At 42.7% G+C, this 15,453-nt stretch overlaps 1 protein-coding gene across 7 annotated transcripts in view; it reads right to left on the bottom strand.

The window, feature by feature from the left end:
• LOC306913437 (uncharacterized protein) overlaps positions 1-15,453 on the bottom strand; it is a 217,017-nt gene that overhangs the window by 169,901 nt on the left and 31,663 nt on the right. For all 7 annotated transcript variants that reach the window (XM_079490088.1, XM_079490089.1, XM_079490092.1 and 4 more), the window contains one exon: positions 978-1,065. In XM_079490088.1, coding sequence (XP_079346214.1) covers positions 978-1,065 — 88 coding nt within the window. The remainder of the gene's footprint in view (positions 1-977; positions 1,066-15,453) is intronic.

Raw genomic sequence — 15,453 nt, 5'->3', positions numbered from 1 at the left:
GGGCTGGCGAGTGGACGCCATGTTTGTTACCCAGGGCTGTGAGATAGGCTGCTGGTGTAATTCATCACACACGCCCCGTCTCCCTGTTAAAACCAGGCTGCACGCAGAGCGCTTCCAGCGCCGGAGCCAAAGCAATATCGTAAAAAAGAAGTAAAAAAAAAAAAAAGACACAGAGGAAACACACTCTGCATCGCAGTGTTTAAACAATAACGAGAATGTTGCACGGTTTTGTCATTGTTCCTGTCGGGTGGAGACCTGTATGTCCAAAACTGTCATTTGTCAGGATTCAATTGCAAAAAAATAAAATTAAATAAAAGATAAAGCAGATCTAAGATCTTGCATATTGTCTATTCTTGACACTGTGTGATACTGTATGTATAGTGAAATAGAGGATTCACTTACGGAAAAAAAGAAATAAGTTAAAATATGAAGGCAAGAGATTTCTGCAGGTTTCCAACAGCAATGATTGTGTAAATGCTCCCCCCCCCCCCCCCCCCCCATTGGCGTGGAAATATTGTTAGTTGTACTTGTTTACTATGCAATGTCACCTTCACTTTCTCTCAATCTTATTATTGGCTGTCACTCTCATGCGATCGGATATACGCACCGGGAATGTGCTCAGTTTTATGAGCGCTGTAGAGCGCCCTGTAGAGCGAGTGTCTCTTATTTACAAACGACCAGTTAAAAGTCAAACATACACCTTCCTGTATTGAGTTATAAGACTAGCAGTGGTTCTCAAAGTGGGGTTCAGGGACCCCAGCAGGGGCCCTCGGGGGCGTATTCCTCAGTAAAATGAGGAATAGTTTAATTTCACCAGCTAGACGTTAGTCCAGAGAGAATGGAGACACCGCAGTGACGCACTCACACTTTATCGAGACGCCAAAGCATTTCCGGGGGTCGCCAGCCAAAAACGAGTAGTTGAGAATCCCTGCCATAAGTGGTGCACCTATTCCCATTCTCCAGGACTTGTCACTGACCTGCTTTTCCACACTCAAGATGTTCAGCTCCTTGTTGTTGAGCTGCAGGGTTAGAAGATCTTCTACTTCAGCCTTCAGATGGACAGGCCTACAGCAGAGAGAGAGAGAGAGAGAGAGAGAGAGAGAGAGAGAGAGAGAGAGAGAGAGAGAGAGAGAGAGAGAGAGAGAGAGAGAGAGAGACAGAGACAGAGACAGAGACAGAGACAGAGACAGAGAGACAGACAGAGAGACAGAGAGCAGGGGGGGGGGGGTTAGAACACATTTGTGTGACGATATACTGTAGACACCTGCAGAATCCTTCTCCAAATAAATGCACAGTTTGTGTGTTTCAAAAGGAAAGAGGGGCGGCGGTGGATCAGGGGTAGAGTGGCCGGATGGTAACCAGTTCGAACCCGGGCTCCCCCAGAGTTAGTGTCGAAGTGTCTTTGAAGAAAGACACTGAACCCCTAATTGCTCCCGATGTGCTGGTTGGTGCCTTGCATGGTTTCCGCTGCCATCGGTGTGCGTGAATGTAATGCACAATCTATGTAAAGCGCCTTGGATAAAGGCACTATATAAATGCACCGTTTACCATACTTGACTAAAGGTGTGATTTCTAAGACATTTTGGACGGATGTTGCTGAAAATTTAGCAAAATTATATGCCATTTCATGAGCTATACAAATAAAAAGTTGAAAATTAGGCAAATTTGCCAGAGGTTATTCAGGGACCAAATGGTCTGAAATGGGAACAGGGTGAAAGGAGAGAGAAGGTTTTGAATAGAAAGTAACTGCAGCCAATTTCATCCCTATTTCCCCTGCACAGTGGGGCAGTGGGCTTTCAGGGCTGGATTGTCTGTCTCTGTGTGTGTGTGGTTGTGCGTGTGACGTGCGTGTGGTTTACAGACACTTTCGCTAGTAGCCAAGATAAGAAAGGCTATTTTGTTTTTCCATTGAGACACACACACACACACACACACACACACACACACACACACACACACACACACACACACACACACACACACACACACACACACACACACACACACACACACACACACACACACACACACACACACACACACACACACACACACCATCTTATCTTAAAACATTTTGTATTTACACTTGATAATTAGTATACATTTTACCTCAATTTTGGAATATGGATTCATTTTGGATATAAGCAACATATATTTCTTATAATGTTCTTCAAGATGGAATGACAAATTGATGCAAGTGTGTGTGTTTGTCTCTGTGTGTGTGCTTGCGTGCGTGCGTGCGTGCGTGCACACGTATATGTGTTTGATAAATTGCGGTATATACATTGCAGTCATATATCTGGTAGGCTGAATAAATGACGAGCTTGGAATTCGTAATCAAAGCTGTAAGTGTTGTGATGATTATTGTTAGGACAGGGAGTGAGACCGAATGCGTGCCTGTGTGTATGTGTGTGTGTGTGTGTGTGTGTGTGTGTGTGTGTGTGTGTGTGTGTATGTGTGTGTGTGTGTGTGTGTGTGTGTGTGTGTGTGTGTCTGTGTGATTAAAGAAGGTTCTCAATTTCTCAAGCTGTCACTCAGGCCTATTAGGCAAGACTAACAAAATTAGTCATGAATATGCAGTAATAACATGCAAATTGCCACCCCCACCCCCCGGTGTGTGTGTGTGTGTGTGTGTGTGTGTGTGTGTGTGTGTGTGTGTGTGTGTGTGTGTGTGTGTGTGTATGCGTGCATGTGCCCTGAGGGCTATAGACATTGGTTCTGTAAACCCAATTCTTTCTACATCATTACAGCAGCGAGGCATAATTCATAAGAATAATACAAACATGTGCATACGACACGCACACACACACACACACACACACACACACACACACACACACACACACACACACACACACACACACACACACACACACACACACACACACACACACACACACACACACACACACACACACACCATGCCAGGGCTAATATATAGCAGGTTCCTGTTAACCATGTGATTGAAGAGTAAAGTGGCAGGCTGGTACAGTGGCACTGGCACGCGCATATACACACAGTGCCACACACACAATGCAGCGCTCTCGTGTGTGTGTGTGTGCGTGAGTGTCCCCAGGGTGATGTCTGACACGAACGGGGAGCTGCCACAGCAATTAACCTCTCTGTTAATGAGAGGAGCCCTGACAAGCTGCCAGATGGCACCGCCTGGCACGCTGCCACACACACACACACACACACACACACACACACACACACACACACACACACACACACACACACACACACACACACACACACACACACACACACACACACACACACACACACACACACACACACACACACACACACACACACACACACACACACACACACACACACACAGGTTGCAGTCTCTGCCCTACCCTCCTCACAACCTCTCTGCCTCTTGGACAGAGGCAGAGAGGCATAGCATTGTTTTACTTTAATGCTTTTACATTTTTGTACAAATTTCATGGCTTTTACTTGTAACATAACATACTATCTCTACATTGTGGTATTGATACTTTTACTCATGTGAAAAGTCTATTCCCACCATGATCAACTTTATTGTCACAACAGTGGGAGGAATTCTTTCTTTGTGCAAGCTCCATCATAAGAGAAAGGGAAGAACAGGGGGGGGGGGGGGGGGGCAAGGGGAAGAGATAAAAACAAACAAATTATCTACATATTTACACAAAGTACTGACATAAGGTGCGGCAAGTACCTGAGCAGGTAAGACATAAAGGTGCAAGTTAAGGTGCGAGAAAAAACTAAAACCGCGTTTTACATGGACTGGACTCTTATTCCTAAACGTAACCTAAGTAAACTATGCTTAAGCGGTTAAACCTAACCTTTTTTCTAACCTTAACCTCAGTGAAACGGTGCCAAAACCTAACCCTATTCTTAAACGTATAACCACCGGAAAAAACTATGCAATATGCATAACCTTAAACATATTTCTAACCTTATTCTCAGTGATACAAATACAAACGAATAGGTCGGCGGAAAAAATGAGGGCGAGTGTGCTTTAATTCCGCATTCCGGTGGCCAGGTAACTGACACTGGGTATAATCTACAGCCTGCAGGTAAGTCTAATAACCACTGCCTACACCCCACTGCTACTGGTTATCAGATGCACTCTGTCCTCCTCCTCACTCCTCATCTCTGGCAGCTCCATGTCCACATTGCAACCCTGCAGGTGTCACAACACGCAGCGGAGGAGATCCCAGTGTCAAGCTATAGGGGCTATGATATGCATATATTTGTGGCCTGACGAAATTTTTAAAAAAAAGTTTTCTAAATCATGACAATTTTCTGAAAGATTTTAGGCACATTTTAACGATTTTTCAAAAATAGCAGACCTACAAAAAGGACATTAACTCTGTTTTTGTATCATTCTATAAATCATTATATACACCTGATAATAATAGTACTAGAGAGGAACTTGATACATTCTTTTCTAAGATACAGTTACCAACTTTGACAGAAGAACAACAAAGGTCATTGGGAAAACCCATCCATGAAGCTGAAATATTAGAAGCAATATCCTTGATGCGCAGTGGAAAGTGTCCAGGTCCTGATGGGTTGCCAGTTGAATGGTTCAGGGCCTACAAAGATAAACTTACTCCATACCTTGCTAAAACATTTAATTACAGCTTCAACACTGCTCACCATTTACCCGAAACAATGACATTAGCCAATATTTGTTTGATTTTGAAAAAGGACAAAGACCCTGAGGACCCGGCGTCATATAGGCCTATATCACTCCTCAATGTGGATGCAAAAATTTTAGCTAAAGTATTGACCTTGAGGCTTGAACCACTAATATCAATCCTTGTGAAACCTGAGCAGACTGGCTTCATAAAGGGGAGGAGCTCCACTAATAACATAAGGAGGCTTTTGAACATAATTCAGATGGCCTCTGATTGGGACATGCAGGGTTTGGTGGTTTCGTTGGATTCTCTGAAAGCTTTTGACAGAATCCAGTGGCCCTTTCTTTTCCGTGCTATGGAGCAATTCGAACTAGGTCCGAAATTCATTGATTGGGTAAAGCTGTTATATCGGTCACATAAGGCAACTGTAACTACCAACTCTTATTGCTCTGATCCATTTTCTTTGGGACGTGGGACACCTCAAGGATGCCCCTTGAGCCCCTTAATGTTTGCGCTCGCCATCGAGCCCTTGGCAGAGCTCATAAGGTCAACACCATCGATTATAGGCTTTAATGTTGATGGCAAAACGCATAAGATCTCGCTATACGCAGACGATGTCCTTTTGTACCTGGTTGACATTGATACCACTATCCCAAGTTTGCTCGATTGTCTACAGCAATTTGGACATGTATCAGGCTTTAAGGTGAACCTAACAAAAACTGAGGCCATGCCTATTGGGGCCCTAGCGGGCTCTGCTCCACCTGACGGATTTCCCTTTAACTGGTCACCTAGGGGTATAACATATCTTGGAATAAGAATTTGTCCCTCTCTCAGAAAACTGTTTAAGCTTAATCTTAGACCAATCACGTTGCGCATTAAGGAAGACTTACAGAGGTGGGGAACTCTACCTGTGTCATGGCTAGGTAGGATAAGTGTGCTCAAAATGAATATCCTGCCTAGGCTGTTGTACCCTCTACAGATGTTGCCAAATTCAATCCCAAACAGCTTTTTCTCTGATCTGGATAAGATATTTACACAATTTCTGTGGCAGGGTAAAAGGCCTAGAATGAAAATAAGTAAGCTTCAAAGACACAAGGATGAGGGTGGATTGGGGGTTCCGAACTTACGTTTTTACTACTGGGCAGCACAAATGCGGTACATATATGAATGGGTGAACCCAGACATAACAAACACATGGATCGATATTGAATCTCAAAACTGTGGTATGTTGACACTTGAGGTCTGCCCCTTTGTGAATCATAACAAAGCTAAATTGGAGGTTGATCAGAACTTCATTGTCTTAAATACGCTGAACACCTGGAATAACATCAAAGTCCATTTTAAACTTAAAAAACATTTTTCACCTTTGGCTCCTATATGGAAGAACCCAGATTTTCTTCCCTCATATCAGGACCCAGTATTCAGGGTTTGGCATGATAAGGGACTGGACCAGCTTGCTAAACTATATAACAGAGGCACAATGGAGTCATTTGAGAATCTAAGGAATAAATATTCATTGCAACAGTCACATTTCTTTAGATTTTTACAAATCCGTCATTATGTAACAAAGAACATGCAAGCCCCTGAGCCTAGGACATCCTTCTTAGAAAATATTCTTACACGTCCTGTGCCAGAAAGATTTATTTCCTATCTGTATGAATGTTTTGATATAAGTTCAAACCACTCCACTGATCATATTCGAAGGCAGTGGCAGATTGACTTGGAATGTCAGATAGAAGACAATACTTGGACAACAATTATAGGAAATACACTTACTATTTTGAGTTGCAATAATGATAGAGAAAGACAATTCAAAATTTTACACAGACTCCATTATACACCTCTACTGAGAAGCAAGCTTGGTCTCAGCTCTCCTAACTGTAATAAATGTGACACAGAAGTTGGTACATATGCACATATGCTTTGGAAATGTACAAAGATACAGGTGTTTTGGAATGAGGTGAAGAATGAGCTGGACACCTTGCTTGGATATAATTTGAACTTGTCACCTCTCCAGTGTGTACTAGCAGCTAAGGTGTCCAGTGCAAGGACCAGACACAACGCCAAGTTGGTTGGAATACTCTTATACATAGCGAGGAAGACTATACTCAAGCTTTGGATTCATAGAGACGTTCCTACACTGGATGATTGGTACAAGGAGGTAATGACTGTGGTTCCTCTGGAGAAACTGACTTATCTCCTCCGTGATAACGTGGAAGGGTTCACAAAGGTATGGGAACCAGTCTTAGATACAGTGGACCCTTCTAGACTGTGCTTCAATGTACCTTATTGAACGGTAGTGAATAACAAAGACTCTGGTGACCTGTAATGTAATCATGTCAAGACTGTGGTGTACTCGTTTTGTCTTTTTTTTTTTTTTTTTTTTTGTCTGTGCATTGTAATGTCTGTATTGTGGTTCTTGTTGTTTTCCTATGTTATGTTGAAAAAAGAAAAATGTGGTTCTATATACATTGAATTGTGATTGAACAGTTGTGAAATCTCAGAGCCTCAATAAAAATACATTAAAAAAAAAAAAAAAATAGCAGACCTACAAGCTTGTAGATATGCTATTTTTCAATAGCTAAATTATAACATAATGTATGTAACCACCAAAAGGGGTTCCCGCTCAAAATGGGTTAAGTTTCAAATGTAACTATTTAAATCGAATCAGAACACAAACAAAGAAATATCAACACTAATCATGTAACACTATACAACATGGTGTTTGCCTCATGTAACAAACTACGATTTTAAACCTAACACCAACCGTTTAATTAAAATAAATAAAATATGTATTTATGGCCAGATGTCTGTTTACAATAACATGACTGGATAAAGTGGACCCAGGACACAATCTGCATGGGTAAGATGGGTAAGTAAATATATTTTTTTCCCTAATGTTTAGGTTTAAAAAATATATGCATGTGCATGAGGATGTAAAGAAATATGGGGACGTTTTGGGAAGACTGTATATTAAGGCTGGGTCTGTAATGCATTATATTGCTTATTTATAATCCATTATAATGCACTTAGAAGGCTCATTACAAAGGTTTATAATTATGCATAACAACTTATAACAAGAGGAGGTAGGAGGTCTCCACCGGCCAGCAAATTATTAGCTTATAGGAATGCGACAAAAACAAAAGAATCCCCATGAATTCAAGGCTCCATGGGGTGAGGAATCAATAGAAAAATGTGGGGGGTGAACTTAAAGGGGAAAACCACCCATTTTCAACATTTTACTATGTCATTAATGTACCTTAGAGCTGTTGTGTGGAAATAATAAAAAGTTCCCCCATGTTGTGTTTCCTAGAACTGTAATTATGGAAAAAATCATTAACATGGTGAAACACATCTTGATGACATCATCAAGATGTGTTTCACCATGTTAAGGATTTTTTTCAGACCTCCAGTTCTAGGAAACACAGAATGGGGGAACTTTTTTTAATTATTTAATAGCTCTAAGGTACATTAATGACATAGTAAAATGTTGAAAATGAGTGGAATGCCCCTTTAATATGCAGTCTAAATGTCCTTTCAGACAGGGAGCGAGTGACGCAGGTGTTGTCGCCTGGATCAGCGGCTGCAGGTCTGCTCCAGGTCTGCTCATGAGGGGGATTCACCACAGCACACCACAATCCCGGTCTAGTCGCCCGCGGGCGTGCGCACGAAACGAGCACACCCGCGACAATTTCACGGGACCGCGCCAGTGAAAATGCGAGCTTGCGCAATCGCCCCCTCAACTTCTCTGCACATTCCAAAATAAATGCAACGTCTCTCATTGAAAATGAATTACTAGGCGTGTCAGTCGGCTCCCAGTCTGAGAAGGCCTTTTTACTGAAGTATCTTTTGTTTTTAGTTATACTGTATACTAAAACAGTATTTGGTTGTTGTCGTTTTGGTTTATTGCCTCAGGCAAACATTGTGCCGCTAGACCACTTTATACCGAGGCTGACTTCCAGGCTGCTTGTGGTGGCTGTCCTGTCATAGCCATAAGTCAGAGAGCACAGGCAGATAGGAGACGTGCAGACAGTGGGTGTGTTTGTGGTGGTTGGTGCATAGCAGTGGTTGAGGCCTGACTCACTGGATACTAGGCCTCTGAGCCCTTTACTGTTGAATTAATGACACTTCTCTTGAGGAATGGGAGATATTATTATTGATATATGCAAATTAATTATTCATTTAACCATCTGACTTTTTTATTTTTTGGGGGGGTCCATAGATAGGACCCCCCAAAAAAATTAAAAAGTCAGATGGTTAAATGAATAATTAATTTTAAAATCTAAAGTATTAAGAAATCTCTCTCTCTCTCTTTCTTATGTGCAAGATGGAATCCATATTTAAGTCACTTAGTACATAGAGCGTCGCAGGCTTAAGAGTTCTTTAAATAAATACTTTTTGAAATGTCTATGAGGAAAATGGACGGGGAATCATTTCCTGGGCCCTGGTAGGGGGGCTCTATTGTTGACGGCCTTTGGAGAGGTTTTTACGAAACAAATGTATATTTCTGGTTATAGGTATGGAAAGTAATACTAATACTAAATTACCTATTTGGACAGGCAAAATTGGTGACTTATTTAAGTATGAAAGAAAAAATGGATGGAGGACAGAGTGATTGTTTAGCAGTATTAAAACAAATTTAGTCAAACCAAAAAATGGATGAATTGGAGGTTTTTAAGGGTGTTTGGGATTATGATGGTGTGCTTTTTTCTGTAAATGATGAGGGAGTCACTTTTGTAAATGAATTGCTCTAAAAAGAAATCGGGTAAGGTCCAATTGTAGTTTGTAACTGATTTTTTTAAAGAATGTAAACAATTTCAAGAATAAAGAAGTTGTTTAAAAAAAGTATCTCTCTCTCTCTCTCTCTCTCTCTCTGCACATCCAGGTGGGGGAGGTGCTGGTAGGCAAGGTGTAAAATGCAGGCCAAAGAGAACTTCCCCAGTGAAAGGAAGGGACTGCACACTCCAGAGACTCGTTTGGCTTCGTCAGGTGCTTTGCATACATGATATATATATGTGTGTGTGTGTGTGTGTGTGTGTGTGTGTGTGTGTGTGTGTGTGTGTGTGTGTGTGTGTGTGTGTGTGTGTGTGTGTGTGTGTGTGTGTGTGTGTGTGTGTGTGTGTGGCTTTGTCGCTACAGTGGAAGGTCAATCTGTTTTTAATACCTGTATAGTTTTTGGCACTGTGAAATGAGAACAACATTTCAAGATTGATACAGTTTAAGTTTTATTTTCAAAGTTATTCATTAATCAATTTATTCCAGCTTGTAAGAACGTAAGTAGTAAGAAATATCATGGACATGTATCGTGTGTGTGTGTGTGTGTGTGTGTGTGTGTGTGTGTGTGTGTGTGTGTGTGTGTGTGTGTGTGCGCGCGTGCACGTGCGCGTGCAGGGATGCGTGTGTGTGTGAGAGAGAGAGAGTCCACGGCCCACCAGGCCAGTGTGTATTGATCAGTTTAGCTTGCCTTAATAAGAGAAGAGAGAAGTCCAACCTGAGAGAGTCAATATGGAGAAAAAGAGACACACCACCACCCCCTACTCCCAGCCTTTGGCCTCCGCAGAGAGAGAGAGAGAGAGCGAGAGAGAGAGAGAGAGAGAGAGAGAGAGAGAGAGAGAGAGGGAGGGTGTGGTGTTTTTGAGACAGAAAAGGTACAGTATAGCTGCATACACCAGTCCAGAGCAACCAACGTTAGTTGAGTTCGGGACGGCTACCCAAACAACTCCCCGAACAGACAAATGTCAGTGTTCTGGAAGCCAGAGCCTGCCCGCCACCACCGCTCGTGCTGTCAGCTCTGACTGAAGCAGTGAGTGACACCACCCCCAGCAGCAATGTTGGATCCAGGAATCCTGGAATCCAGGAATGTTGGATCCAGGAACACACCTGGATATCACGAGTAACGACCACGACACACTGTGCATGGGGAGTTTATGAGGGAGGTTTTGCCCTTTCTAGCACTAGGTTGTGTTCATGAATGATCACTGAGGAAGTCTCTTCCAAACCACCACCTCTTTTCACTTTTTACACGCTTAACTGGTGACAGAATTAACTTAAAGTTGTGCTGAATGAATGTGGAAACGATGTGGAATGTCTGACGGTCAATCACGGTAGCCCAACTTGACTGGCTGAACACCCGACATACGGTTCAGTTCACTGGCTGAACACCCGACATACGGTTCAGTTCACTGGCTGAACACACGACATACGGTTCAGTTCACTGGCTGAACACACGACATACGGTTCAGTTCACTGGCTGAACACACGACATACGGTTCAGTTCGCTGGCTGAACACACGACATACGGTTCAGTTCACTGGCTGAACACACGACATACGGTTCAGTTCACTGGCTGAACACACGACATACGGTTCAGTTCACTGGCTGAACACACGACATACGGTTCAGTTCACTGGCTGAACACACAACACACGGTTCAGTTCACTGGCTGAACACACGACATACGGTTCAGTTATCTGGCTGAACACACGACATACGGTTCAGTTATCTGGCTGAACACCCGACATACGGTTCAGTTAACTGGCTGAACACACGACATACGGTTCAGTTAACTGGCTGAACACCCGACATACGGTTCAGTTATCTGGCTGAACACACGACATACGGTTCAGTTATCTGGCTGAACACACGACATACGGTTCAGTTATCTGGCTGAACACCCGACATACGGTTCAGTTATCTGGCTGAACACACGACATACGGTTCAGTTATCTGGCTGAACACCCGACATACGGTTCAGTTATCTGGCTGAACACCCGACATACGGTTCAGTTATCTGGCTGAACACACGACATACGGTTCAGTTATCTGGCTGAACACACGACATACGGTTCAGTTCACTGGCTGAACACACGACATACAGTACGGTTCAGTTCACTGGCTGAACACACGACATACAGTACGGTTCAGTTCACTGGCTGAACACACGACATACAGTACGGTTCAGTTCACTGGCTGAACACACGACATACAGTACGGTTCAGTTCACTGGCTGAACACACGACATACAGTACGGTTCAGTTCACTGGCTGAACACACGACATACAGTACGGTTCAGTTCACTGGCTGAACACACGACATACAGTACGGTTCAGTTCACTGGCTGAACACACGACATACAGTACGGTTCAGTTCACTGGCTGAACACACGACATACAGTACGGTTCAGTTCACTGGCTGAACACACGACATACGGTTCAGTTCACTGGCTGAACACACGACATACGGTTCAGTTCTCTGGCTGAACACACGACATACAGTACGGTTCAGTTCGCTATACAGATACTTTAACATTTAGAAGGTTCTGACTGCGAACCTTATCTGAAACTAAGCCGTAGCGTACATGGGTACAAATCCAGAACCTGCAGTGAAATACTATACTCGGCGCACGACAACGGTTCACTTAGTTCTTGTAGTGGGAAAGGGGAGTCAATATAGTGACACGTATGTGTCTGACTCTCCCGTCATCAAAGAGCATTCTGCGCTCCTCCTCAGCATTACCACGGAGACACGGCGTATACGCTGTAGACTGACAGGGGAAGTGGAATATAACAATCAAAACGTGAGACGTGATGACTGCAATGAGGCTACGACTCGTCCCGGTCCATCTCAACTCATCTGTTCTCTTCTCCTAACGAGAAGAAGTGAAAAGTTGAAGTGTAGCTGACGCAGCGCCGCTTCCACTCGCAAGCGCTTTGTGTAATTTCGTCGCCGTCAGGCAAGAAACCTTGTATGTCCATGTCTAAACTTTTCGTGAATTAATGCTCTACACACCATACATGGGCAACTGGCGGCCCGGGGGCCACATGCGGACCCCGCCTTCACTTAATGCGGCCCTCAGGTTTTTATTGATATTTTATTTAGTTCAGCTGTTACAATTCCAAACATGCAAACATGACCCGCTTTAATTAGGCTACTAAATAGGCCTATCTCACAGAATTTTCCCGCCACCTTAATACGCCCCCTTTCGGGGCTAGTGGTGATAGCGTGACGTCACTCCATAGACGCTACATGTTAACAGAGGTAATTTAGTCTACAACTTTTGTTTTCTCAAGGTAAGGTTTGTTCTATCTGTTCGAGCTGATTTACCATCTTGTTTGCTTCATAATAATATTGGTCTGTCACATTTTTACATTAGGAAATGTACTTAGATTCTCCAGAGAAAAAAACGTGTAAATGCTAATGTTAAATGACACCACTATCTACCGGAAGGGGGCGTGGAAAGGGGGCTGTGAGATAGGCCTATTAGTAGCTTAATGACTAGTATTAAAATGTTATTGTCTTTTTTATGTCCAATGTATTTGTATTTAGTTCATGAAGTTAACATAACTTAAAGGCATTTGAAATTACATGCACTACACATCATACTAGAGCGTAGTGAAAATAGCCGATCTGTACGCTCATGACGCGCGATGTGACGGATCGAGAGTGTGTAGATCAGCTATTTTCACTATGTTATGGGGGGAAATACTAATAAATAAAGTTTTTTGGATGTACAAGGTTTCCACCCGAAATGCGTTGCCAGAGTTTGCCGCAGCTCATGTGCCTTCCCCCCCAAATAATAAAAAATAAAACTCTGTCAAGGTCTTTTTTTCCCCCACAACACCCGTTACTTACTTTCAGCATTTGAGTACTCCTGACACAAAAAAAATTAAATAAAAAATAATAAAAAATACACACTTGAGTTTAGTCGAGTGTACAAACTCTGCAGGAGATTATGAAGAAGGAAGGGGGGTAAATAATGAAATAATTGGAGGGAGATGGGAAATAAAAAGTGACACCCACACACATCAATACAATGATAGATCAGTGTGTGTGTGTGTGTGTGTGTGTGTGTGTGTGTGTGTGTGTGTGTGTGTGTGTGCGTGTGTGTGCGTGTGTGTGCGCGTGCGTCCATGCATGCATGCGTGCTCAGCTCAACGCAATTTCAACTCAAATATATAAATAAATCTGTAGATAAACAAAACCAGCGGAAATGGGGAAAAGTAGATAAAAGACTTAAGCTTCACCATGAGTTCATGTATAGCCCCCCCCACACACACACACACACACACACCTGGCAGAGTGATGTTACCCTCGAGGGTGGTTTTCCATCCGCTGTGTTTAATGTTGACGCTGGTGGCAAGAAGCGCGCGCATGGCGCGCACGCACACGCATGGCGCGCACGCACACGCACACAGTCTCACACACACACTGAACACACACACACACACACACACACACACACACACACACACACACACACACACACACACACACACACACACACACACACACACACACACACACACACACACACACACACACACACACACACACACACACACACACACAGTCTCCACCTGCCTGCCGTTTCATTTCACCAGACCTGATTTAGTCACTTAATTTGCTTTCTTTCTTTTTTTAATATGTTATTGTACACGCGGCCATTTTAGAGACTACGCTCAAGGTGTGATGTAAATCCCCTCACTGTCGACAGCGGCACGGTGTTTGATGATCCGTTGACCTTTTGGCTGGGGAAAGGCAAGGACTTTAAAGCACTGTGACGACTACCGTGTGACGCCACATACGGATCTGCCTTTAGCATTTTACTCTGCAGGTTTGACTCCACTCCATTATAGAAATGGTCTATAATCAATCCTTATTAATATTATTATTATTATTTTATTATTAATAATCTATCCCTATTTTGAGCATGTCATAGTGTTGCTGATTGGTTTCAGTGGTATCATTTCTATTAAAGTGGCTATAAGCAATAATATGTCAAAATTGTAATTACCTTTTTTATTTCTTCTTTTCTTTTTTGTATTCAGACAGCCAGCAATGGGTAAAACGCTCCCAAAAACAATGTAGTCTCTGTGACACATCTAGGGGCCGCAATCTGCATTCAAAGATTTTCCTAGAAGCTTTGTCATTGGTCGATTTGCCTGTCTACTTAATTTCTGCAGTGTCACAGAGACTACATTGTTTTGGGGGGGAGCGTTTTACTCATTGCTGGCTGTCTGAATACAAAAAAAAAGTAATTCAAAATTTGACATTATTGCTTATAGTTCCAGCAACGTCTCGTCATAGACCGCCCCCTCGCCGTGTTGTGGGGCAAACTGAACCATAGCTGAACGGTGTGAATGTCAATTCACACGCTTTGCGTTTGTAAAATTACTCATTTGCCGACTAAAGATTGAACGGAAAGGAAGAGAGCTTTATCGGAGAGCTTTATTAGGAAGAGAGCTTTATCTCCGCAAAATCGGGGATATTGTGAACACACGTCACTCACACACAGAATGGAAAGATTTTGACAGCTAATGGCCCACTTTCAAGGCTACAACTGATGCGCAGCGCAGTAGCCTACCTTATGGAAGGAACGAACTATACAGGCCTACATGTAATTGGTTAGCGAAAACATCTGCAGAAATCTTTCATGCCCCACGTTTATTTTAGATTGGGTGTTTTTTTAACTGTTAAATCTGTTCATTGAAAATCGCTGATCTGCAAGCTCACTGGGTTGTAGATGGATTATAATTATACTAATAGTGATATATAAATAAAATCATGGCATGACCAGCTAGACACCCAATTAAAATAGAAACCTCATAGATTATATAAATGTGTAGGCCTATGTGGCTTAAAGGGGCATTCCACTAATTTTCAACATTTTACTATGTCATTAATATACCTTAAAGCTGTTGTGTGGAAATAATAAAAAAGTTCCGCCATTCTGTGTTTCCTAGAACTGTAAGTATGAAAAAAATCATTAACATGATTAATGATTTTTTTCAGATCTCCAGTTTTGTATTTCCACACAACA

The sequence above is a fragment of the Electrona antarctica genome (assembly GCF_951216825.1).
Source record: "Electrona antarctica genome assembly, chromosome: 20".
Lineage (NCBI taxonomy): Eukaryota > Metazoa > Chordata > Actinopteri > Myctophiformes > Myctophidae > Electrona > Electrona antarctica.
This window is presented reverse-complemented; position numbering and strand designations above follow the sequence as displayed.